Source organism: Ovis canadensis, chromosome 7 (genome assembly GCF_042477335.2).
Source record: "Ovis canadensis isolate MfBH-ARS-UI-01 breed Bighorn chromosome 7, ARS-UI_OviCan_v2, whole genome shotgun sequence".
Classification (NCBI taxonomy): domain Eukaryota; kingdom Metazoa; phylum Chordata; class Mammalia; order Artiodactyla; family Bovidae; genus Ovis; species Ovis canadensis.
Window position 1 is genome coordinate 75747013 of NC_091251.1, and position 25313 is coordinate 75772325.

The 25313-nt window shown below is 45.1% G+C and overlaps 1 protein-coding gene and 1 long non-coding RNA gene across 2 annotated transcripts in view; one reads left to right on the forward strand and one right to left on the reverse strand.

Annotated features, from left to right (window-relative positions):
• SORD (sorbitol dehydrogenase) overlaps positions 1-21098 on the reverse strand; it is a 32014-nt gene extending 10916 nt beyond the window's left edge. The window contains exons 1-4 of the mRNA XM_069597921.1: positions 20643-21098; positions 10466-10499; positions 6803-6967; positions 4767-4926 (exon numbers count right to left, since the gene is read on the reverse strand). Coding sequence (XP_069454022.1) covers positions 4767-4926; positions 6803-6967; positions 10466-10499; positions 20643-20705 — 422 coding nt within the window. The 5' untranslated portion in view covers positions 20706-21098. The remainder of the gene's footprint in view (positions 1-4766; positions 4927-6802; positions 6968-10465; positions 10500-20642) is intronic.
• LOC138444414 (uncharacterized) lies at positions 20492-24080 on the forward strand. Its single transcript, XR_011258459.1, has 2 exons — positions 20492-21458; positions 22226-24080. It is a non-coding gene; the product is annotated as an uncharacterized lncRNA (long non-coding RNA).
• Positions 24081-25313: the final 1233 nt, after the last annotated feature.

The following is a 25313-nucleotide window of genomic DNA, read 5'->3' on the forward strand; positions in this document are numbered from 1 at the left end:
ATATTTGCATAATGCTTTACAGATTAGAGAGCTTTCTCCTCCATTATCTCATTTAATCCTTAGCATGACCTTGTCAAGCAGGAAGGGCAGGCTTTGTTAGTTTTTTTTTTTTGGCAGCTTGCAGGATCTTGGTTCCCCATGCATTCTTAGTTGCTCAGTAGTGTCTGACTCTTTGTGACCCCATGGACTGTAGCCCACCAAGCTCCGCTGTCCATAAGATTTTTCAGGCAAGAATACTGGAGGGGTTGCCATTTCTTCCTCCAGGGGATCTTCCAGACCCAGGGACTGAATCCGAGTCTCCTGTGTCTCCTCCATTGCAGGTGGATTCTTTACCCACTGAGCCATTGGCTGTGAACAGGCATTAAACCCAGGCCTTCAGCAGTGAAAGCCTAACCACTGGACTGCCAGGGAATTCCAGGGCAGGCTTTGTTTTTTATTCTACAGAAGCAGAACTGACTGAAGCCATGAAATTAAAAGACGCTTACTCCTTGGAAGAAAAGTTATGACCAACCTAGACAGCATATTAAAAAGCAGAGACATTACTTTGCCAACAAAGGTCCATCTAGTCAAAGTTATGATTTTCCAGTAGTCATGTATGGATGTGAGAGTTGGACCATAAAGAAAGCTGAGTGCCAAAGAACTGATGTTTTTGACCTGTGGTGTTGGAGAAGACTCTTGAGAGTCCCTTGGACTGCAAGGAGATCCAACCAGTCTGTCCTAAAGGAAATCAGCCCTAAATATTCATTGGAAGGACTGATGTTGAAACTGAAACTCCAATGCTTTGGCCACCTGATGCGAAGAACTGACTCACTGGAAAAGATTGAAGGCAGGAGGAGAAGGGGACGACAGCAGATGAGATGACTGGATGGCATCACCAACTCAATGGACATGAGTTTGAAAAAACTCCGGGAGTTAGTGATGGACAGGGAGGTCTGGCGTGCTGCAGTCCCTGGGCTCCCGAAGAGTCGGACACTACTGAGCGACTGAATTGAACTGAGCAGAACTGAAGCCAGAAGACATTAAAAGACCTGCTCCAGATTACAAGCCTAGTGAGCAAGAAAGGAAGAACTTGAATCCAGATCTCCTGATTTCATATCCCCTGCCTGTCCCACAGCAGCTGCCTTTTGGCACAAGCAGTTTTGTAGTTAACTTTTGCTAGTTCCTCACTGCCCAGTACTTATTCAATGCTCCCAAAACCTCCACATGCAAGAACATGAAATCCCTCAAATTCCAAAAAGAAATAAGTGGAAGCCAAAGCATGGGCTCATCTCCATGATCCTTCTGTTCACAACCCTCCACAAGATAAATAACAAGGTCTACATTTGGCCTGACTGGTGCTCACAACCCCTTCTTTCTCCCCTCCCCTCTGCTTCTCTTACACCATTTCCCCCACCCCAATCCATTCTGCTCTGATTGTTGTCATCATCCCTCTACCCGCTGAATCTACCCCATCAATTCAATATTAAGGAAAAAAACTCTGAAGAGAAATATTGACTTGCAAACTCTCTCAAAGACCCCAAGTCACACACACAACTCTCTCCAACAGTCCTGCCTCATCACATCTGGGCCTCGCTCAAAGCTGGTACTGGGACTAAAGTGAGCATAGCCTGTGGTCAGGAACTGTGTGCTCTTCTCATCCTCACTCTAACTTCCCTGTGACATAAGAATACCAAGGGGAGGGGCTTCCCTGGTGGTCCAGTGGTTAAGAATCCGCCTTGCAATACAAGGGACACTGGTTCAATCCCTCGTCCAGGAAGATCCCACATCCCTCGGAGTGGCTAAGCCTGTGAACTACAACTACTGAGCCTGAGCTCTAGGGCCCATGATCCGCAAATATTGAGCCCACCAGGCCACAACTACTGTGCTCCACAACAAGAAAAGCCACTGCAACTAGAAGCCCACACCTGGAAACTGGCGAGTAGCTCCCACTTCCAACAACTAGACAAAGCCCATGCACAGTAACAAAGACTCAACGCAGCCAATTGAAAAAAAAAAAACAACCCATAGAGAAATGGGATTGGAGATGGAGATGAGAAAGGATTATCCTGTGGGAGATTATTCCACTGACAAGGGATATGTTGCCTTATCACACACAGTCAGAGCCAGAGTCCTGGGAGCAGCCCTTTTCACAGACCTGGGAAGAGCAGCTGGTCCTCCTTCCCCAGCCTTATTCACTGAAAGCTGAGGGAAAGGGGATGAGTTCCTTCCCAACTCCAACTGTTCATGATTTTCTAAACACCAGAGGAGAGTGAAAAAGTTGGCTTAAAGCTCAACATTCAGAAAACGAAGATCATGGCATCTGGTCCCATCACTTCATGGCAAATAGATGGGGAAACAGTGGAAACAGTGTCAGACTTTATTTTTGGGGGCTCCAAAATCACTGCAGATGGTGACTGTAGCCATGAAATTAAAAGACGCTTACTCCTTGGAAGAAAAGTTATGACCAACCTAGACAGCATATTAAAAAGCAGAGACATTACTTTGCCGACTAAGGTCCGTCTAGTCAAAGTTATGATTTTCCAGTAGTCATGTATGGATGTGAGAGTTGGACCATAAAGAAAGCTGAGTGCCAAAGAACTGATGCTTTTGACCTGTGGTGTTGGAGAAGACTCTTGAGAGTCTCTTGGACTGCAAGAAGATCCAACCAGTCCATCCTAAAGAAAATCAGTCCTGAATATTCATTGGAAGGACTGACGTTGAAGCTGAAACTCCAATACTTTGGCTACCTGATGTGAAGAGCTGACTCATTTGAAAAGATCTTGATTCTGGGAAAGACTGAAGGCGGGAGGAGAAGGGGACGAAAGAGGATGAGTTGGTTGGATGGCATCACCGACTCAATGGACATGAGTTTTAAAATGTCTGGGAATTGTTGATGGACAGGGAAGCCTGGCGTGCTGCGGTCCCTGGGGTCGCAAAGAGCTAGACATGACTGAGCGAATGAACTGAACTGAAACACCAGAAAATGACAAGGCAACTTGGAGGTTTTCACAATGGGATTCAGGGAATAGGCAAAGGTTAAAGAATGATCAAAAAGCCAAGGGGGAAGCAGGAAGATAGAAAATAAGGTGGGTAGGAAAATAAAGAAGCTGTGGTGGTGTGCAAATCCGCACAAAGAGAAACAAGAGAAGAGGGTGTGGACCCAGGGCTAGGCTGGGGACACAGACGAAAAGTACCCTTGGAGAGGAAGAGACGTGGGGGTAGTGTGTCCCCTCAAGGCCCTCCACAGCCCTCCCATTGCCATTGCCAACCAGGACACTTTCTTCCCCACCTCTCCCTACAACGCCTGCTCCCCATTCCCAGTGCAAGTCTCCTTTTCAGGCCTATCCTGGTACCATCCCCCAGACATAAGGCCACAGCTATGACGCAGTCATGGCACTGTTTACTGAGCTCCTATTATGTGCCAGACCTCGTGTTGAGTACCTGATATGCTTTTCCCATTGAATTAATGCACTAAAATGTATTAATTCTATGCATTTCATCATATCGATGCTATTATTTCCATTTCACCATCTAGAAGATTGAGATTACAAAGTTTAACTTGCCCCAGGTCACACAGTTGGCAAATAGCAGAGATCAGTGGTTAGTCTCAAGCTTTATCACTATGCTCTTCTGCCTTCCACGAAAATCTTGTTGGGCACCTTGACTTGGAAAGGGCCCAGGAAAGGTGGGCTGGTTTAAGAACCACTTGCTCAAAGGCAGACTCTGCCCTTGTAATTTGTTCCCTCCTCGAGTGCCAACTTAAACTCATGAGGTCCCTGGCCTGTGACTCCTCTCAAGGCTTCCAGTAGGTACTAGAAAACTCAGATCTGTCAGACTGCCCCTGTGACGAGTGCCTGGGCTCCACTGGACAAGCCCCATCTTGGCCAAAAGAGCCACCGCTGGGGCCAGGCTGGGGTGCGGAGAACGCGCCTGGCCGGTTGAGAAGGAAAGCAGCACACCAGCATCCCAGAGCCCCATGGCCAGGCCCGTGCAGAGACATAGCACTCTGTTTCTGCCAGACATAAGTTCCTCAATCACTTTGAAAGCTGAACTAGGATAGTGAGGACAGGGCAAGAGCCTGAGAATCACAGCCACCCTGTCTGGACTTCTAGCTCTGTTCTGGGGCCAAGCTAATCAGCCTTCTCCCGCCTCTGCTAATTCTCACATAATCCTGGGGTCCACCTCACCATCACTCTTATGGAAGTCAAATAAGCCATGCAGAGAACTTCATAGCACAAGGCCAGGCAGGTAATAACGATCACTGTGTCTTTACACACATGGTTGTATTTAACCTCCGGGTGGTTAAAGAGACTGAAGTGAAGAAGGTTCATTTCCACAAAGTCACTCACTAGGAGTGAGTGGATCCAGGATCCCAAAGGTCATGCCCTGTGGCTCTATGCCACAGTAGTTGCTAAGGTTCCTACTGTTACAAGATATCTCTGTTATAGCTGCAGTGGAAACCAATAACAGAGGACAATCCCAATAAGTCACCTCCAAGATGGCTGGAGAGGAGTGACCGACTTCAGCAATAATTTTCTATTATTGCTCTACTTGAGGGAAAGTTAGACTGAACGACTAAATCTAAGCATTGAGGGTCAGTCCTAGCCCTAGTCAGGTGACCTGTCTTCAATGCATCCAAGAAAGGCAGGCCTGCCGAGAGAATGCTTAATGTCTGGAATTATGAGCGCAAAAGAAGGAACAAACCACTACGGGAAACTAGAAGAAAGAACACCAAAAAACAGCAGGGAAGAGGTCCCAGGTGCCGTGGCTGGGCCCTGGGCACTGACTTGTAGCAGAAGTTAGCATTGTGCTTGTAGAACCGGCAGAGGTTCCCATCATCGGGGGGCGTGGCACAGAAGAAGATGGTAGGTGACAGATTGTATCGGCCAATCTTGCAGAACTCATCGGTTTCTCGAGGAGCACCAGGCTCGATGGCAACACGATCACCTGGAGGAAAACAAACATACACACAAACAAACAGAGGGGCAGAGATGCTGTTAAGAGTCACGTGCTCACAGGTAGATGCCAGCAGGGGGATCTGGCCGAATGAGCCTCCCTCCCCACTGGGGACCCAGGGTAGTCCAGGAAAGCCCAGCCTGTTAGTGTCTCCAAAGCAAATACCAAAAGCAGCACACACACTCTGGAAGAAAATGAACAACAGTCCACTTCTCCACAGGATAGTTTGGCCTGCCTGCCCTTTTTTCAACTCTTGGGATAAGTCCTCCAGTTCCATAGCTACCTCCCAGCTTAGGAAACACAACTAGTCCCAAGAAGCCAGGTTTTGTTCCCATCTCAAACTGCTGCAAAAGAGGTAGCTAGCGTGTGGAATTTGCAGTTTTTTCTTCCCTGTTTTGATAACATGCTGACAGGAGCCATAGCGATGACACATCTTGTGTCCAGTCTCCTAGACAATAACTGATTCCTGCTTAGTAGAACCACTAAGGCAAATGACCCGTAGAGGCTCCAGACTCTACATCAGAGAAACGCTAAGGCTTGTGAACAGCCGGCTCTACTGTACTTCTACTCCCTGCCTCACTACGTCCACTTTGAAACCCAGCCTTAGACTGGCTCTTCTAACTTCTTAGTATGAAAAATTTCTAACATACAACAAAGTCATAGGACATACCCCATGAGTTGAAAAACATACAGCAAAGTTGAAAGAACTGTATGATGAACACCCAGATGTTCCCTACTTACTTCTTCAATTAACATTTAGCTACATTGATTTTATCACATATCCACCCCATCTCTCTCTCTCTCTTCCACCCATCAATCCACCTTCTTTTCTAATGCATTTCAAAGTAGGCTGCACATACAAGTACATATCACTCAGCTTGATATCATTAAACTGCAGCTTGCATATCATAACTACAGTTCAATACTTGTTTATGGTATCTTGTCAAGGTAAAATTTAGATGCTGACAAAATGCAGACACGTACGTACCTAGCTTCTTCAGAGCTAGTGGATCCCTTCTGGTGCAGCCAGGCTCAGACGGCCTGGTAACTAACACAGGATGACACCTCCTGAGAACTCTCTCCTTCCCAGAGAGAATCTGTTGTTTCCAGGCTATGAGGTGGTCCCACCAGGAAAAGAAGGTTAAAGCCACAGCTGGTTGTTCCAAGACAGCTTGGATTTAATTCACTGCATTTGGGAACATCACAATCTGCTGTAGCTGAGAATTCCTCCTGAATTAAGCAAATTCCCAGGTAGCTCAGTGATAAAGACTCTACCTGCCAAGTAGACTTGGACTCAATCCCTGGATCAGGAAGATCCTCTAAAGAAGGGAATGACAACCCACTCTAGCATTCTTGCCTGGAAAATCCCATGGACAGAGGAGCCTGGCAGGCTACAGTCCATGGAATCAAAGTCAGATACAACTTAGTGACTAAACTATAGCAACAAAAAAATACTGATGGTTTCCAAGCCATCCAATAAAATCAATGCTGCATGGAAGGCCCTGGTTCTCAGCATGTAGAGATATTCTGTGGTTCCTGTGGCTGCAACATCTTCCCCTCCTGGCTTATTTCTTACTTGTCTTCAGGTGTTGAATTAATTGTCTCTTCCTCCGATGAGCCCGGGTTCTGGAGAATAGTATACACTGATCACACCCTGTATTCTCTGCTGCCCTCAACACAATTTTGATTAATTAACTGTCTGTCCTAGTTGCCTTCCCCTGTGCAAGATCCAAGTATGTAGAGATTGAGACTGTCTCATTCACTGCTGTGTCCCCAGTGTTTACCAGAGGCCTGGCCCTGAAAAATCACACAGAAATATATGTGCTGAATGAATAAACAAATCCATTGGCAAAAGGGCTTTGCTGACCTGGTTGTAGGTGCCTGACCAATGATCCCACTTTTACAACTGTTCCTGAAGCTTCATGCCCCAGCACCATTGGCTTTTTCACAACAAAATCTCCAATTCGACCGTGCTGCCAGTAATGGACATCTGAGCCACAAATTCCAACAGAATGCATCTTCAGAAGCACCTCTGATAAGAGAAAGGAGAAGGAGAAAACAAGTGAGGAAGGGAAGGACCCCTCTATCTCTCTGAGGTGTTTTTCCTCTGGACAAATGAGAGGGTTTGTTTTCAAGGTCAGGTATAAAACAGATCACAGAGAAAAACAAGCTAAAAAGCAGCTTGACTAAGTCTTACAAGGCAAGAAAGCTTCCAAACAGCAAAATAACTGCATGTGAGGGCTAATTCTATGCATCAGCTTGGCTTGGCTATGGTGCCCAGCTTGTTTGGTCAAATGCTAGATGTTGCTGGGAAGTTACTTTTTAGATGTGATTAACATTTAAGCACATCCATGTTCACTGCAGTATTATTTACAATAGTCAAGTTATGGAAACAATCTAAGTGTCCATTGATGGAGGAATGGACAAAGAAAATGTGGCATTATATATACAATGGAATATTATTCGGCCATTAAAAAAGGAAATCTTGCCATTTGCAACAACATGAATGGACCTTGAGGGCGTTATGCTAAGTGAAATAAGTCAAAGAAAGACAAATACCATATGATTTCACTTACATGCAGAATCTAAAACCAAAACAAAACCCTACCAAACTCACAGATACAGAAAATGGATTGGTGGTTGCCAGAGGCAAGGAGTGGAAGGTGGGTGAAATGCGCGAAGAGGGTCAAAAGGAACAAACTTCTCCTTATAAAATAAATATTAATAAGTCTGGGGAGGTAATGTACAGAATGGTGACTATATTTATAATACTGTGTTGCATATTTCAAAGTTGCTGAGAGAAAAGATCTTAAAACTGTACAATAGCTATTTGCGACGACAGATGTTAACTAGACATTGTGGTGTCACTCACAGTATATACAGATATCAAATCATCATGTTCACCTGAAGCTAATATAATGCTATGTGTAAATTATATAATACTTTAATAAAACAAACATTTAAACCAGTATATTTTGAGTAAAGCAGATTATGCTCTATAATGTGGATAAACCTTCTCCAATCAATTGAAGGCCTTAAAAAAGTCTGAGGTTTCCTGAAGGAGATGGAATTCTCCTCAAGACTTACCTGAATTTTCAGCCTGCTGGTTATCCCTACCGATTTCAGACTAGGCAGCTCCTCTGTCTCTGTTTCTTTATATATAATAAAGCTAATATAAATATAAATAATAATGTCTCTCAGTTCTATTTCCCTGGAGAACTCTAATACACCAAATAAAAGGTATTAGTAGGAAGAAGTGTGTCAACCACGTAAGAGGAAAAAAAACAAACTGTTTTTTTAGGAGATAACTGTTTCCAGACAATTAATATGCTATGCTTGATTCTTGAGTTTCCCAGGTTTCCTCAGTGATAAAGAACTCGCCTGCCAATTTGGAGATGCAGATGTGGGTTTGATCTCTGGGCTGGGAAGATCCCCTGGAATAGGAAATGGCAACCCACTCCAATATTTTTGCCTAGGAAATCCCATGGACAGAGGAGCCTGGTGGGCTACAGTCCATGGGGTTGCAAAGAGTCCAACACAACTTAGCGACTGAGCATGCCTGCCTGATTCTTATCTATTGTGAGAAGGAGGTTGGTACGATTCAGGCTTGGCAATACTTTGTGTGCTATCAGGCTGAGTTCTTCATGCTTGTTTTGCTCAAAAGTGCAGCTTTAATTTAAACCATCCAAAGATTTTAACTGGCATTTTTCCTTCACAGGTTTGAATATAGTGAGATTTGGTGATATTGTTGTTGTCAGTTTTCCAAGTTTAAAACGACTGAACTGTACCCCTTTGCTGAAATAAATCCTAAAGGATTACTGGCCTAGTGTGACTGAGTTTACCACATTACAAAGTATCTCCCTGAGAAAAAGCTCTGCCCTAGAAAGACAAAGAAACCAGAGCTGTGCTCTGCACTCGGATGTCTTACACACTACCCTGTCACAAACCATGGGAGATCCACCAGGTGTGACTCTGTAGAAACTTCCTCATCCTTGGTGAACAGAGTAAGAAGTGGCAGGGCACATCCTGAGATCAAAGGTAGGGAAAAGTCATTTGAGTCATTAAAATTATCTCGGAGTTTCCTCTCTTGAAGTTACCAATTTATAACATGAGATTACATTTGAGATGCTAGAACGCTAGCTGAAATTTACCATCATTTCCCTTTTCAACTCAAGGGTGGCAAGGGATAAGAAAGTGAGAGCAGAATGCTGCAGAGAGAAACTGAAAAGGATCCTTTGGGTCCAGAACAACCCTTTTCTTTCTTTTATTTTAGCCACCTCTGGAATCCACACCAACTTTTCAGAGCACAATGAACTGCCCTTTCACTTCTCTGAATATCATATCTCAGTAGATACACTTGAGCCTTAAATATACATTACTTGCTTAACATCGATAGAAACAGCTATTATCTGTCTTCTTATTGCTATAAATCAGTAACCCAATTGACGTTTGAGTAACAAAACTCCAGAGCCTCCAGGAAAGCTGCCTTCAGTCTGATGTTCACACAGAAGCTACAGTTCTGGGGTGAGGCAGGGAAGCATGCACCCAACTCATCAAGGACAGAAAGAGACCCGAGTGGCTGGGTATGGGATGAGTGATCTATAGACACTTTGCCCCTTGCCACCTGCCTCACTTCCTGCTGTGGGACCCCAGGGCTGAAAGGAATTGGGAAACTGTCAGTTGGAAGCTGCCACAGCTAGGAGGGTGGCATGACTTCCCCAGGTAGAGATTTCACCCCGGGAAATTTGTGGGTCAGCTCGGCTGGGCAGGTTTGGCCAGAAGGAATGGAGCAAAGGTGGCAGGAACCCTGGCCCAGTGTGCTCAGCCACTTTCTGCTCCTGTTTGATTAGGGTAGTAGGGAAGGGCTCCGTGCAGCTCCTCCCACTCCCACTGGAGAGAACGGCCTGGTCTTTGGAGACTGTCCTGGACATTCCCTTTTGTATTTACAAGATTACGATCTATAGACTCACGCCTTTCCAAAGTTTGGGTTAGCGTTAGGACATGATCTGGCCACCCAAATGGCAGTTTATAGAGGAGAGAGTAACCTAATTCAGTCATTAGTTCAAAAGAGGGACAATTCTACCTTTGTCCATAACCTGAAGAATTTTATGTCAAATTCTCTGGGACAAGTCAGCAGTTTGATATGGTAATTCCTCTATCACTGTTTCTTTTATTTCGTATAGCAGCCAGATTGAATCTATCTAGTCATACTGTTGACAATAGAACTAGGTTGAAAGCCTAACAAAAGCATAGCTTTCTTTAAATTAATTACTTTAATTGGAGGATAATTACTTTACAATATTGTGATGGTTTTTGCCATACACTGACATGAGTCAGTCACCGGTGCCCATGTGTACCCCCATCCTGAATCCTCCTCCTGTCTCCCTCCCCAACCCATCCCTCTGGCTTTTAATGGAGGTTTTTAAGTAACAAACAGTAGGAAAAGAGGGAGAAAGGGGCAGCGAACGTGTGTCTCCAGGGTAAACAGCAGGAAACAATAAAAGACAAGTTGAATATTCCACGGACCTACCGTTTGGGCCTGGTTCAGGGATAGGATAGTTTTCCTAAAGGAAACAAAATAGAAAAATAATTTAGCATGTACAACAACTTTACCTTACGAACATTTCAAAGTTTCATTCAAATATTTCTTCTTATAATTAACACAGATTCAGACCATTCTGCTGCTGGGTAGATGTCGGAGGGGTTATCCTGAATCCTGCTGACTCCAGCTGCTGACCTCACCCAGCCCACTGGTGAAATGTGCCATGGACCAAGAAAAAGTATACAGCTTGTACACCCTGGCAGAAAGGATACTTCTGGGTCTCTAATGTGGGATGTGGATAATACATTCTTACATAGTTTTATTTGGTCTGGCGAACTTGTACTGGGAAAGGATGAAGCGTTTCCAGCAGTTGCACAGGAAGGCTTTTGTCTCTGGACACGTTGGAAATGGTGTGTGCTCCGCTCACTCACATCAGTGCACAGACCAACGCTTGTTAATCTCTTTCAAAACCTCCCACATGGAGTTTTAGTTTTGGGGGACACAGAGGACCTGCATTTTGCACATGCTCACTGGGTTAAAAACCAATCTGATGTTCACAGCTATTTATGATGAGGATAATGATAATTTACCAGGCTTTTTTCCCACTGCCAACTAGCTAGGAAGTTCCTAATGACAAGGTGGAAGGACAGTGAGTGGCCAAATCCAAATGTTCATTTTATTAATTCTTTGAAGGCAGCCAAGCAAGAAGAGGGAGAAGGGATACAAATAAATCGTTCACTGGACATACCATGTGCCAGACAGTCTACTGGGCTTTACATACATCATGGCACATGGCCCACCACTTGCAGATGGGAAACCTGACTAGCAAGTTAAAAAAAACCTGATCAAGGTCATAGGGCCAGAATGGACAAACCAGGTCTAATCCCAGGTGTGTCTGACTCCCAAGCCTGCCTCATGGCATCCATTCCACCCTCAAAATGGAATTTGCCTTTTCTCCTCTAGGGGTGATGTAAGGAGCAATAAGATGATGAGAATTTTGGAACTGGGCCCAGTGGTGAGTGCTCTAGAAGGAAGCATGGCTCAAAGCTTGCCTCCTTCACAAAGCCTCCCCCAGATGCTTTTATGGGAGCAATAAATAATCATAGCACTATTTTGCTAACATGATAAGAACCTTGTTGCCAAAGACTATGCCTTCAATCTCTGACACCAGACACAGCGCTCTGCCCCAAACCTGGGAGGCTTGGTACCTGTTAAATATTCACTCTCCGTAACAGTATTTCCACAGAAAGTCTGAGGTTCTTGCTCATCCAAGATTACCACCCTTTTCTGTTGTAACAGTTCAATGCTTATTTGAACTCCCTGTCTCTAGTGAATCAAAAGATCAAAGGGTTAATTCTTTTTTTTTTCCAAAGGGTTAATTCTCATGCTTATTAACACTGACCAACTTCTTTGTGTCAGGTGCTATGCTAAGTGCTGCTCATGCATCATCTCAGCTCATCCCAGGACAACCGTGTGTAATGCCTTTATTATCATCCCATTTTCGGTATGATGAGGTTGAGGAACGGGGAGATTTGGCTGTCTGTTCATAGTAACAATAAGGTAGTAAATGATGGAGCTGCACCCAAAGTAGCATGATGTGGGGACAGGAGGCAGTTTTTTCATCTTTTAATACATTTGGAAGGAAAAGAGGAAAGGAGAAGAGGAGAGAAGGGAGGGAGGGAAGAAAGCCATCTAGAAACAGACAACTCCGGATAGCTGGCTGTCACCAAAATCTTTCTCAAAGTTGCTGGTCCCACATCTGACATATAGCATCAGGGACTGCTGTGTAAGGTTATGTTTCTGTTATACGGAATGAAAATTTAAATTACATGCTAAAATGAAACTAAGACTAAGTAAGGCTTTTTATTTCAAACATGGAACTTCACTCTCCCCATTCCCACCCATCCCCTACCCCCACAACCCCCTAAGGGTGCTAGTAGCAACTTTCCAGGCACTGGGAATTTTGGACGGAAAGATGGTAAGATCCAACCTCAAAGCAACAGTTAGGAGCACCAAGTTGCCCTTGGGTCACCACAGATTACTATTGTAACTGGGAGTTAACAGAGCTCACCAACTTTGGTCTTACCACATGGGCAAAGCTGCAGTGTCTCTTCTGGACACTAGAGGGTGCTGTGCCAATAACCTGTTTTTTCCTTAGTAGCAGACCAGACATGGGGAACCTTAAATACCCGTCCCTGAAAACCATCTGTCTTTTTCTGTTCTCTTTCTTGCTGAGTCTAAAGACTCTTACAGCTCAGTTTGGCTCTCCTCTCTCTTCTCTGCAGGAGGCATGCCACCCGAGCACAATACCATGTGAAGATCAGGCCTTAAGATTGTAAATATTATCCTAAGCATGGCTGCAGGGCTCACAATGTTTTCAAAAGTTATTACAGCATGGTTATTAAAAAAAATCTTGCTTTTCATTTATGATTCGTTCCTTGGTATGATGTTGGCTAAATCCTGTTTACTTAATCTCCTTTTCTGTCTCATATTACGGTGGTGATATTCGTTTATCCTATTTCTCATGTATCAAAATTTCTTAGCTCCTCTGAGACCTCATAATTTCACTTTTAACCCCCTGGCCCCTTTCTTCATTCCCAAAGGTTTGTCATCACGCATATTCAAAGTCCCTTGAACAGGATTTCTTATCTTTCTGTGAGTGATAGTAACCAGGGGATAGAGAGGAGTTGAGGAACATTCTTTACTGAGTTATTTGTGTTTTACAGCATTTTCACTTTGAGTTCCTTCTATGCCCTTCAGGTCTTCCTCCTCCTCCACCACCACAAATAAATCATGTAAATACTTTGGGAAGAACTCTGTGGGAACACAGAATCATCTCACATCCTAAATGTTATCTTGCCTTTCCTAAATATATTTTCTCAAATTAGCTTAAATATATATTCCCTGAATATGCCCTATTGGCCTCCTTTCCTCAACTTCCAGTTGTCCATCTGAGTACGTCTTGCCTGGATGGTAGCAGTGGTCTCAAGATGAGGACAAATTAGGAGAAAATGCCCTCCCCCTCCTCCAGCCAACATGACTCTGGAATCACCTGTCTGTGTTGAAGCACAGGTTCCCCTCCAGGAGCTGTGTGTCCTTGGGGCAGTTACATAACGTTGTTGTACTTTCAATCTTCTTCCTCCGTCTAATGAAGATAATCATGAAAGAGAGAGCCCTTGGGAATTCCTCAGTAGTCCACTGGCTCCAAACTCTCTCTGCCAAGAGCCTGGGTTCAGTCCCTGGTTGGGGAACTAAGATCTCACTAGCTGTGCAGCTCAGCCAAAAAGAAATTTAAAAAAAAAAAAAAAAAAGAGTGCCTGACTGGTAGTATATGTTAGCTCTTATTACAAAAGAAATAAAATCAAAATCCTTTCTGTAAAATCAGCTCACAACATGGTTGAACCAGCTGTAGACAATTGTGTCCTTTTTCTTTTGAAAGGGCAACTTTTAAAACTATTTTGGGGAAAAGTTGTATTTCTCTTGTTTCTCATGTCAACATTCAGAATATGACTGCTTCTGAAAAGGCTGGAATTTAGGAGAAAAGTCAAGTAGGATTCCAGCATTTTTTTAGGCTTGATTCTAACAGTTGAGTGTAAAGACCGTGCCCCCTGCCTCAGAGTAAGGGCAACAGGCATGGCTGGGAGAAAGCGGCCATTCTCGCCCCAGGTCCTTGCAGCCCACCTCTGCCACCTGCTCTACCTGCCAGGCCTCCTATCAACCTGCTGGCTGGCTGCCCTGCACCCTTAAGGAGACCAGAGCAGACAATCTTATTTTTGCTTCCCTCACTCCTCAATTTTCCCCCTCCCCTGAGGGCTTGAAGGGTGTTTTGAGGGTATGAGGAAAATTCAAAGGTATTCCATTTGGCCACTTTATCCTAAGAGGCTTTGTTCTAGCCGGCACTGGTCCTGGCAAACTTGAGGTCAAAGTAGAAGGGTCAGACATTCTCGCAAAGTTCACTGAGCCGGTCTCCAGCCTCCAGCCCAGGCTCTCTGGGCTCCAACCAGTCTTCTGCCGATAACAATCTTCCTAAATTGCAAATTCATTTAAAGTGCCCAGTGGCCCTGCAAAATCCTAAACCCCCTCATTTTGCAGGCTATTTACCTTCTTGCAAGCCTCCTGCAATTTCCAAACCACCCCACACTCACTCCCTCACCTCAAGGGGGCCATTTCTCCACTGGTCAATCCCCTTTCTCCTTCCTTGAGATCCCACAGGAGGTGAGAAGTGAGGGGAAGGGAGTCACCTGGAATGACTTCCTAATTCCTGTGGGAACTCAGGGAGATTTGAGGTTTGGATGTGTAGAGGTTACAGTGTCAGGGACATCGAGGTGGGGTTGTCCAGTAGATGGTTGTACCCCTGGGACTGGCACGGATGAATCATGAACATGGAGAGAAACAATCACCTCCTGCAAAAAAACCCTTCTCTATCCCCACCACCCTTCATCTCCTGAGCTTCCATAGCACCTACAATTGAATCCATACATGATGGTTAAAAGATTCTCAGCAGTGATAAACTAAAAAAATTCCTCCTGAGTCAAAACGAATGGACATAACTACACATGAACCTATTAGGTGGTTCTTTATTGACTGGTTAAATGCTCATTGTGTTCAGGTCTAGGTAACCGAACATTAACATTTCTAAAAAATTACTGAGCTGAATACCACTTCACAAAATCTGACCATATTTTCTCCAATAATTAATGTTCTTCATGCAAATCTGGTTTGGGGAAAACTGCCAGCTTTAACAGCCACACTAAAAGACTTATGAAGTGGACATCAATGTTCTATATGAGTATACATTTCTCCTTAATTTCTCTGTCATGCAATTTTGAAAGAAATTTACCCCACACCCACCCATAATTCTAGTGTTCCTACCAGAACAGGGTTACTTTTACCAGGTCTCTTAGTAGTGCTAGGATTTATAACATAAAGTGTTAAAGTCTGTTTGTGGTATCGTTTACTGCTCCTCCTGCTTTTAGGGGAAAATGTTGGCTTTGTACTTCCTGGCCTTTTGCATTTGGCCTTTGGCACTGCCCTTCCACGGGATCTGTTGGCACAGATGGCAGTATTTGCTGGATCTAGTTGCCTGTTGTTATCTGGTTTTGTTTTTATTGTTGGAACATAATTAAGATAAAAAAGAAAGGAGTTATTTCTTTGGCCTATTTGCTACTACCCCATTTTCCTGTTTTCTGAAGGAGTTTTAGATTCAGCTTCATCTGCCTCTGACTGATAAGTCTAGCTCAGGTATTAAAGGGTTAAGCACCCTCCACCCTCCGTTTCCTCACTCACAGTAATCTCCCAGTTTAGCCCAGCTGTTCCTTAAAGCCTTTGGGGCCCTTTAATTTAATCCTATAGAAGCAGGCAGCTCAGCCTACTGGTAGCAAAATCAGGGAGAGAGACCTGACATTTAGAATTACCCCAGCTGCCGTGTGTTCATACTCCCCTCTTTCTACAATCCTCTCCTCCTTAACCAAAGTCTTAACAGCAAAGTGTATATGCAAGAAAGGGACCCCTTGAATGTGTATTATAGACTCAGAATTATCTCTCTTTTTAAAATATCATTATAGATTCAAAGGAATTCTTTGGACATCAGATATAATACATTTCCTCACAGAGCAAAAACTAAGAAATATCTTCATGGTACTCTGATTAATGTTTAAACTTGATGCCAATGCACTATTTTCTCTGCCCTTTAATATTAAACAACATCAACCCATCGCTCTGAAATGATTATTTTCCCTTAACTAGTTCTCACTTCATACAGCTAATCATAAAACAAAAAAAATCTGACTACATCCCCTCCACCAGGTGGGGGCTGTGCTGTTCTTGTTTTCCCTGTCCCCAGGCTCCTGCCTGAAATCTGAAAGAGGTGGTCGGCAAGAATAAGGGATATGTGTGTTCTCAGCATGGTCGATGGACTGCTGCTGATAGGTGATGCAATATGTACAGAAATTATTGGCAGGGGCATTTAGAAATGTTTACAGCATTTTGACATTGCTGCAACATCCAAATGCAGTGATACAAACATATTGATCCATGACCAATTGGAAACAAAACTAAATTGGTCTTTTATCTCAGAAAGTTTGGGAAACACAAACTATTTAAATAACTTCCCTCAAATAGCTTCTTCGGGGAAAAATTAATTAGACTATTTCACATCCCAATTCCATGAAATAATAATTCAGAGAAAGAATTCTGTAAGGGAGCAGAATTCGCCATCCCAAAATATGTCTCTTGGGCATATTAGTTATTTTAAGCTGGTTATTTTTGAATAAGTTCTGAAAACCCAACTGACACATTTGTAAGGAAAATCTCCATTTATAAGGGTGTCTCCCTCAATGTACCAAATAGAGGAAGATGACCAAATCTCTCGAAACTCGTCAGTGGAGAAGGCAATGACTTAAATCTGTATAACAACCTTACCCTTGTTTTCTGAGCTTTCCCTGGCAACCTCCCATAAATGAGTCTCCCCACCCTCAACATCTTCTTTTCTCTTTAGTTGTAGATGGTATTCAAGGTGAGGGCTTTGACCATTTTGGCAAGTTTCTCAGTTGTCCTGGGTCTCTCTCATGTATGCATATTTAATAAAATTTTGTTTGGTTTTCTCCTATCTCATGTCAAGGTCCTATCTCAGACCAGCCAGAAGAACCTAGAAGGGTATAGGAAAATTTCTTGCTCTTCAATGCTATCTAATTCTCACATAGGTCAGAGGTGAGTACTACTATCATCCCCATTATAAAGACAGGAAATTGAAATGGAAAGTAATCTGGCAAGTCACACAACCAGAAGCAGTAGAGCTGCTGGCCACTCTGGCCCCTACTTGGCTTGTGATCTCATTACTGTCTTCATTTGAAGAGGACCTGAGTGGGCTGAGTGTTTGCTGATAAGCTGTGTGTCTCTGTGCATCAGCTTGGCCACCTCTTCCATTGTTTCTTTCAAGCCCACATGTTCTCTATTTAAAATGCTGGGGGTAAGGAAGAGTGAAGGAGTGAAAGTCCTAAGTCCTCATTATAAGGAATTATAAAGAAACCCACAATCTCTCAGTGTATATATGTGTACACATTCCCACTCTGATTTACCATCCAACTTACAAATGCCCCAGAGCCCAAACCACAGTGCAGGCCCAAGTCCCCAGGCCAAGGAGCACTGACTCCTCCCTTGCTGTGACTGTGGTGATCACTAGTTACCTAATAGTGAAAGAAAGTGAAGTCGCTCAGTCCTGTCCAACTCTTTTTGAGACCCCATGGACTGTAGCCTACCAGGCTCCTCCCTCTGTGGGATTCTCCAGGCAAGAGTACTAGAGCGGGTTGCTATTTCTTTCTCCAGGGGATCTTCCTGACCCAGGGATAGAACCTGGGTCTCCCGCATTCCAGGCAGACGCTTTAACCTCTGAGCCACCAGGGAAGCCCAAAGAAAAGGGAATCCTGCCTTTTTCATAGGCAGGTTAGAGGAAGGCTGGTTATCAGGTTTCCTTCCTGGTAGGTAAGCCACAAGTTTCAAGTGGCCGCTGAGATGTCTACTCCCAACTCAACCCCAAACCACTTAGCCTATCTGCTTTAAGGAAGGGGGTGCAAGGGCAGAGATATCCCACCAGTTGGCTCCCTATGGAGGTGCTGGGGGACACGCATGCTCAGGAGGGAGTGGCAAGGGCCAGAAGGGTCTGTGTTAGGTTGCAAGTGTTTGGAGAAGGAAATGGCAACTCACTCCAGTATTCCTGCCTAGAGAATCCCAGAGGAAGCTGGGAGGTTCTCAGAGACACCAAAATGTCCTGCCCCCAGAGACATCTTAAATTCAAACCAAACTTATCATTTTAATCTACTGTCTTTTGTCCAGTAAATGAATCCCATCACCTCCAAGAGTTGGGGTCTTCCTGAATCCACCCTGAAGCCTTTCACCCTGTGAGTGTACCAACCCTACCACCACAGGCTACATTCTTTAGCCTATCACATTCTCATCTCTTTCAGATACATTCACCCCATTCCAGCCCCTAATTTGGGCAGTGGGTGGATTCTAAGGCACAGTTGATAAAAACAATTTTAGGTGAGCCTCCCCACCCTCTTCTATGTTCAATACTTAGTTCTACAGAGCCACGTAAACAGTCTGGCTGAGCAGTGGGAGAGCCTGGGGTTGTAATTACAGTTCTGCTTATTATTAGGTACACTGAGTTTCCTTAAGGCAGGCCCTGGTCATTCAGTGCCTGTGTGATAAGCTGCGTCATTTGTGTCTGCCTCTCTGCAACCTTATGGACTATAGCCCACCAGGCTCCTCTGTCCATGGGGATTCTCCAAGCAAGAATACTGGAGTGGGTTGCCATGTTCTCCTCCAGGGAATCTTCCTGACCCAGGATTGAACCCATGTCTCTTATGTCTCCTGCCCTGGCAGGGGGGTTCTTTACCACTGGCACCACCTGGGAAGCCCGAGCATTCGGTATATCACATATTTATAAGACCAGAAAAGAGGACACGCAATTTTGTACTGCCCTTAGTTTGTACTTGCTTTTCCACTTGCCTGAATGTCCCCTAGTTTCCATCCTCAAGTAGCATCCATCTCCTCTAGGGCCTCTTCCCTAGGCTAAAGGCCCCTGTGAGGCCTTTACTCCCTGTGGCCTCCAGCAAAGCCCTCACACTTGTACCGTTAGTGAGTGTCTAGAGCAGCTTGGGTTTCAGGGCTGTGTCCTCCTCCTCCTCTCTGAGCCCCCAGCCCAGTGTATGGCACACAGCAGGGTCCCTCTCATCCAGTAAATGTTTGTAGGATGCAGGGCTGAGTTTGAGATCACTCTGTAAGCTGTGTATAGCTATACCACTTTCCTTTTTTCATAATACCATCTGGTGTTTGCAGCAATAAAAACTAATAGTGTCACTTTAATTCAGGATCTTGGCTGGAGGCTCCAAGGGGAGTAGAAAGAGCACTGGAATAAGAGTCTGAAACTCTGGGTTTTTCTGGGCTCTGCTAACTAATGAAGCCTGTCACCTTGGGGATGGCACTTCCCTCAACTGAGTTGGCTCTGGGCAGGCATTCTGGGGTCCACAGACCTCTAGAGGAGCTATGGAGGGGCAGTAAAGGAAGTCCATGAACTCTGAAATTGCTGCCAAACTCAATCTGTTTGCATTCTATGGGGAGAGAAACCACAAATTATCAAATAGTCAAGAACTACTTGACTACTTGACTAAAGCTGGATAATTTTCCAAGTCTCTCCAATTTAGATCCTGGTGTATGTTCTCTCTGAGGGGGAAGGAAGTGCTAGGGAATAGGAGAGATGGCTGGCACAGGACCCGTCCCACATACCAATTGCCCAGGCCCATTTGAGACGGACTTTGTCAAAGGAGCCCTGGCACAACTACAGGGCTGACTCCGCAGCTCCCAGAACTTTGGTCCCATGAGCCAGGGAGCAGAGGCAGGGTCTGGGGCGGAGGAGACACATACATATTGCTCTTAAAGGGACCAGGGAGAAGGAATGCGAAGGAAAACGGCTGAAACATAAACCAACTGTGGACTAAGAGAGGTAAGGAGGAAAGGCGGTTTAGAGACATGAAGACTATCAAGATCCAGAAACTTGGCACAGGCATGGCAAACACCAGGAGTCCTGGAGATGGAGATGTGCTGGCACTAAACGTGGAAGAAGCTGGCACTTTCGGAGTATCTATTAGGTGTTAGGAATTCTGCTGATCGTAATAATCCTGCAAAGGGTGTGTGATCAGCCCCAAGCAAGAAAGATTAAATACGAGTTCCACAGCTTTTAAATGTCTCTGACTCTCCTTTCTGCCTGCACTGTCTACCCAGAAAAGAAGCCCAGCACGTGTCCTAAATGAGGCAGACAGTCTGATATCACTTCTGCAAAATGCAATGACAAGGGGCAGGACTATGAATCCGAAGCTGGCAAAGGAGGGAGAGGGCTTCAATCATTTTGCAACCTTCCTGGGCTCTGGCCACGTGCTGGCCACGGGGCTAGGTTCCGGGAGGCACGTTACAAGAACCCTGCTCACAGCACCTTATAACGAACGGCCAACTGTCCCCCTCCCCCCAACATGGTAACCAGCTCGATCGCCCGGCCAGGACGCGCAGTGTGGGGCCCGCACCGCGCTGGAATTGGCAAGCGGAGACCGCGGATGGGCTTGGAGGCGAGTAGGGCAGGAACAGGCTAGTCTTCCCACTCCCGATCCAGTTTTACCAAGCGCAAGTCTCCGGGTCCGTGCACCACCAGGGAGAGGTTCTCGGGCTTGGCCGCCGCCATGTCTGTCGCTCTCTCCCTCTCGGGTCGGGGCAGCTGTCCGCAGCTTTCGAGGTGGTTTGGTTGGCGGCCCCTTGGAGGGTTGAGGGTGAGGGGCGGGAGGCTGGGCTTTGACTGGGAGCGCGCGCCCGGCCCGGGGCGGGGCCTCCTTGTCCCCTACAACCAGGGCGGGGCTAGCGGAGAGGGGCGGGGCTAGCCTTCCCCAGGGCTAGCCGGGGGCGGGAGGGGGGAGGGGGAGCGGGTGCGGGGAGGGTGTGAAGAAGGTTAGAGAGTGAAGGGAGGGGGTAGGGAAGGGATAGGGAGAGGTAGGAAGGGGGTGGGGAGGGGTGAAGGAGACCAACCCAGCTCCACCTGCAGTGCACAGTTGGTCTGTCTCACATCCAAGGCGACCAGTCTGCCCTGAAAGTCGTCTGCAGAGGCAGTACCCCTCAGACCAGAGTTCTCAAGCTTTAGCTGCGGAGTAATGAGGATGGGCAGTGTGGGGCGGTTTCTCAGGACCAGCACAGGGATTTTGATACAGTAAGTCTAGTCTCAACTGAGGCCTTAGGGTCTGTATTATTAGAATTGAGAATGCTGAGGCTGCAGGTGGCCAATGGTCTACAGGTGGAGAACAGGTGCTGCCCTGATGCAGTGTCTATGTTGGTCGCATGTCCCCAGAATGCAGCAAAGTGCCTGGCACCAGAAGTGAGTGAATGAAATGGTGCATCCTCCTGTGGGCCTGATGCACCGGTGTAAAGAAGCCATGCAATGGAATCTGTGAGTCCCTTTCTCTTACCCAGCTCTGCTTTTTATATTAGAAGCAGGATTTCTCCCCAAATTCTTCCTTTAAGCCTCTCTCCCCTTCAAGAAACAGGGAAGTTTAACTCTAAGGGGAGATAGTTGCCCTCTGGGAAGGCCTAAGTCTGCAAAGACCCCACCGTGCTTTGAAGACTTTGAAGACAGTGTATGGATTTCATTCCCTACACCCTTTCCTCCTCCAGACACTCTACCAGATCCTTTCACCTACTCCTGGACACTTTCCCCAGCACCTTATTTCTTGACGATGTCTCAGTGTGGCACCTACTCCGTGCCTCACATATGGGGCATGGCCTGTCTTTTCACTAGTAATCATCCCTTCCTCAGATGTACTGGAAACCCACTGGGGCTAAGGCCTCATTTCTTAAACACAACCTGGTAAACTGGTCTATACAATTAAGGAGCTCAAAAAAGAATATTTGATGATGAACATGGATCAGACTTTGGAATGCCAATAATGGCACAAGGGAAGTGTGTATGTTGGGGCGGGGGGGGGGAAGTATTACAAAGTATAACAAGGCAATGGGATGGATTTTGTAGGGGACTTACAGAGTCAGTCATGTTTTTGCTTTGAGACGCCTCCCACAAGGTTTGGCTGTGCTTGGCTGGTTCCCCAGGCTGCTCCTGCACTCTGCTGAGCAGGCCGTAGAGAGATGACTAACTAGGGGTTGCTTGCCTTCACTCTGGCACCTGAATTTAAAACTCAGCTTCACCTGCTTGCCTTGTAGCATTTCATCACAGTCTCCCAGAAGGTTTTTCCAATGAGTAAAGCTGAAGATGGAGAAAGCCTCAGGAATGGCTTAAGAGCTGAAAGCTACTTGAAGTAGACACTTCTTGAGTTTTAAGAAAACAGAACATCAGAACCAAAAGTCACTAAAATAATGACACAACTGCCACACTTGGAGTGGTATTTGTTTTCTCCTGAGCAATAGTACTTTGAAACTCTCTTGAAGGTTGTTGGCTGAAGACCAAGAGATCTGGCAGGGCAGGAGAGATACTTTTTGTTTTTTGGCTGTGCTGGGTCTTCCTTGCTTTTGCGTTGGCTTTCTCTAGTTGTGGTGAGCAGGGACTACTCTCTAGCTGTGGTGAGTGGGCTTCTCATTGCAGTGGTTTATTTTGTTGCAGAGCATAGGCTCTAGGGTGTGCAGGCTTCAGTGGTTTCAGCTCACAGGCTCAGTGTTGTGGCACAGGGGCTTAAGTGCTCGGAGGCATGTGGAATCTCCCCAGACCAGGGATAGAACCTGTGTCCCCTGCATTGGCAGGCAGATTCTTATCCACTGTGCCACCAGAGAAGTCCAAGAAATACATTTTAAAATATATTCTGTGACTAGGGCCCTTTATAGAAAAGTTAACATGGTGAGTTGATAAAGATTCTTAAGAAACTGACATTTTTAAGACAAAAATGCAAGTCTTTATTACAGTATTTAAACAACTAGTTGTCATCTTTCTATGTAATTTCCTAACAGAGACCAGCATTCACAGTGGTGAGGAACAAATTTTTTTTTAGGCATTTTACTGAATAAAGGATAAAATGCTGGCTTTGCCTTTGCTGCTGGCCTGCTTAGCACAGCTTCTCTGGGCCTCGGCCTAACTTTCCCAAACAACACAGCACTTTTAGGGACTCTTTCCACTGACTACAACTTCAACAACTTGTCAGTAGAATTCTGCCATAAAAACTTAATTTGAAATTTAAAAATTAAATCACAGGATGCATATCTTCTTGGGTCACATATCCAGAGAAAGGGGGAACATCCTTCACTGATACTGGGTTACTACAGATCTGGAATTTTTTAACAAGAAAAATCAGTGTGTCGCAAGGCCTTAGTTTTCCAAAGGTCAAAACAGTTATAAAATCTCTGATTTCCAGATTTCTCCATTTTGTCATCAAGTATTCAATTACTCAAACCTGGTTATTTACAACTAAGTAAATAAATAAAAACAACCACAAAAGCAACCATGAGATTTCCTGCAGATCTTAAAAATAAGGTTACTCAAGAGAGTTAAGCCAGTAAAATTCATATGCAGCACATGAGATTAATGGACTTCCTCCAATGAACTGGTAATATATCTGCCATTAACAAATCTCAAGAAAGAAGGGTTAGAAAAAGAACTAAGAGAGCAGGGAATTTTAAGCTAGAACCATCCAAGGGAGAGAGACGCTTGGTAGTGGTAGCAGTGCAGCTGGAACAGAGAAGTGGAAGCAAGTGGACAGACAGGTAAGGTGACTGCCAAATGTCAGCTGAGGATGGTAACTTGGACTTAGACAAGTGGTGGGAGACGGAGTGAAGAGGACAGATCCAAGATTTTTATTTTTAATAATTTTATGTATTTATTATTTACTTTTGGCTGTGCTGGGTCTTCATTGCTGTGAGAACTGAAGCAATATGCTAACCGCTGGCTTTCAAGATAGAGAAAGATGTCGACAAAGATGCAGCTCTGGACGCTAGAAAAGATGACTAATTAGATTCTCCCAAAGAGACTCAGGAGGAAGCAAACAGCTTGATTTTGGCCCAGAGAAACTGATTTCAGGCTACTGACCTCTAGAATTGTAAGAGAATAAATGTGTATTGGTGTGTTTTTCCAGCTTTGTTGAGATGTTATTTACATATAACATTGTGTAAGTTTAAGCTGTACAATGTGATGGTTTGACACGTTTATATCAGGAGATGTTTAAAACTACAGGGCTAGTTTATTAGCTTTAGCTCATCCTTTGGCTCATATAACTATTATTTTGTTGTCACTGTTTTGGTGAGAACGTTAAAGTTCCACTCTCAAGGCAACTTTCAAGAATACTTCAGGTTACTTGCTGTAGTCACTAACGTGTGTATTAAGATCTCCAAAATTTACTCATTTTGATTTCATTACGTTGAGCCATTCTTGCATCAGGGATTAAGCTCACTTGATAACTGTGAATGATCCTTTTAATATGCTGTTTAATTTGGTTTGCTAGTGTTTGGTTGAGAATTTTTGTATCTATATTCATCTGATCTTTGGAATATTAGTCTATATCCTGTAATGTCTTTTTTTTTTTTTCTTTAAATTTGGCTGCAGTGCTTGCGGGATCTTAGGTCCCTGACCAGGGATCGAACCTGAGCCCTGGGAGTGAAAGTAAGGAGTCAGTCTCCTTACTTGTTATTGGTCTATTAAGATTTTCTATTTCTTCATGATTCAGACTCAGTAGATCATATGGTTCTAGGAATTCATCCATTTCTTCTAAGTTATTCAACTTTTTAGAATATAATTTTATTTTTCTGTTACTAGTTAACATCCTTTCATTTCTGCTTGAAGAACTCCTTTCAGCATTTCTTATACATTAATGGTAATGAACTCCTTTTGGTAGCACCAGGACCGGGAGTCATGGTGACTCATTTCTCTCAGTCCGTCAGGGTCCCCAGCCCTTGACAAGTGATACTGGGAGTCCACAGAGACTGCAAGGGCTGTTGGAGTCCTCAGCAGTGTCTCCAGATCCAGCTGCTATGGACCAGGGCAAGGAGCAGTGGTGGCTGGAGCTATGCACACAGGCAGCTGTGGGGGCTGGCTGCTGGTGCCTGCAGCAGCAGGGGGTAACTGCAAACACATATGGAGTGTTAGGGACCAGGGCAGGCAGCAAGGGCCAGGGCCGACTGTGTACGCACTGGCACCTGCAGGGGCCCTAGCTGGCTGTATGCACCACATGGCTGCTGGGACTCACCACCAGCGTGTGGCAGTGGAGCCTACCTGGGACTGGGCTAAGGGCACACAGGCACACATTTGGAGGGGTTAGTGCAGGTGAGTGCCCTGGCACAGGCCAGTGACAAAAGATGGAGCCTGATCCAG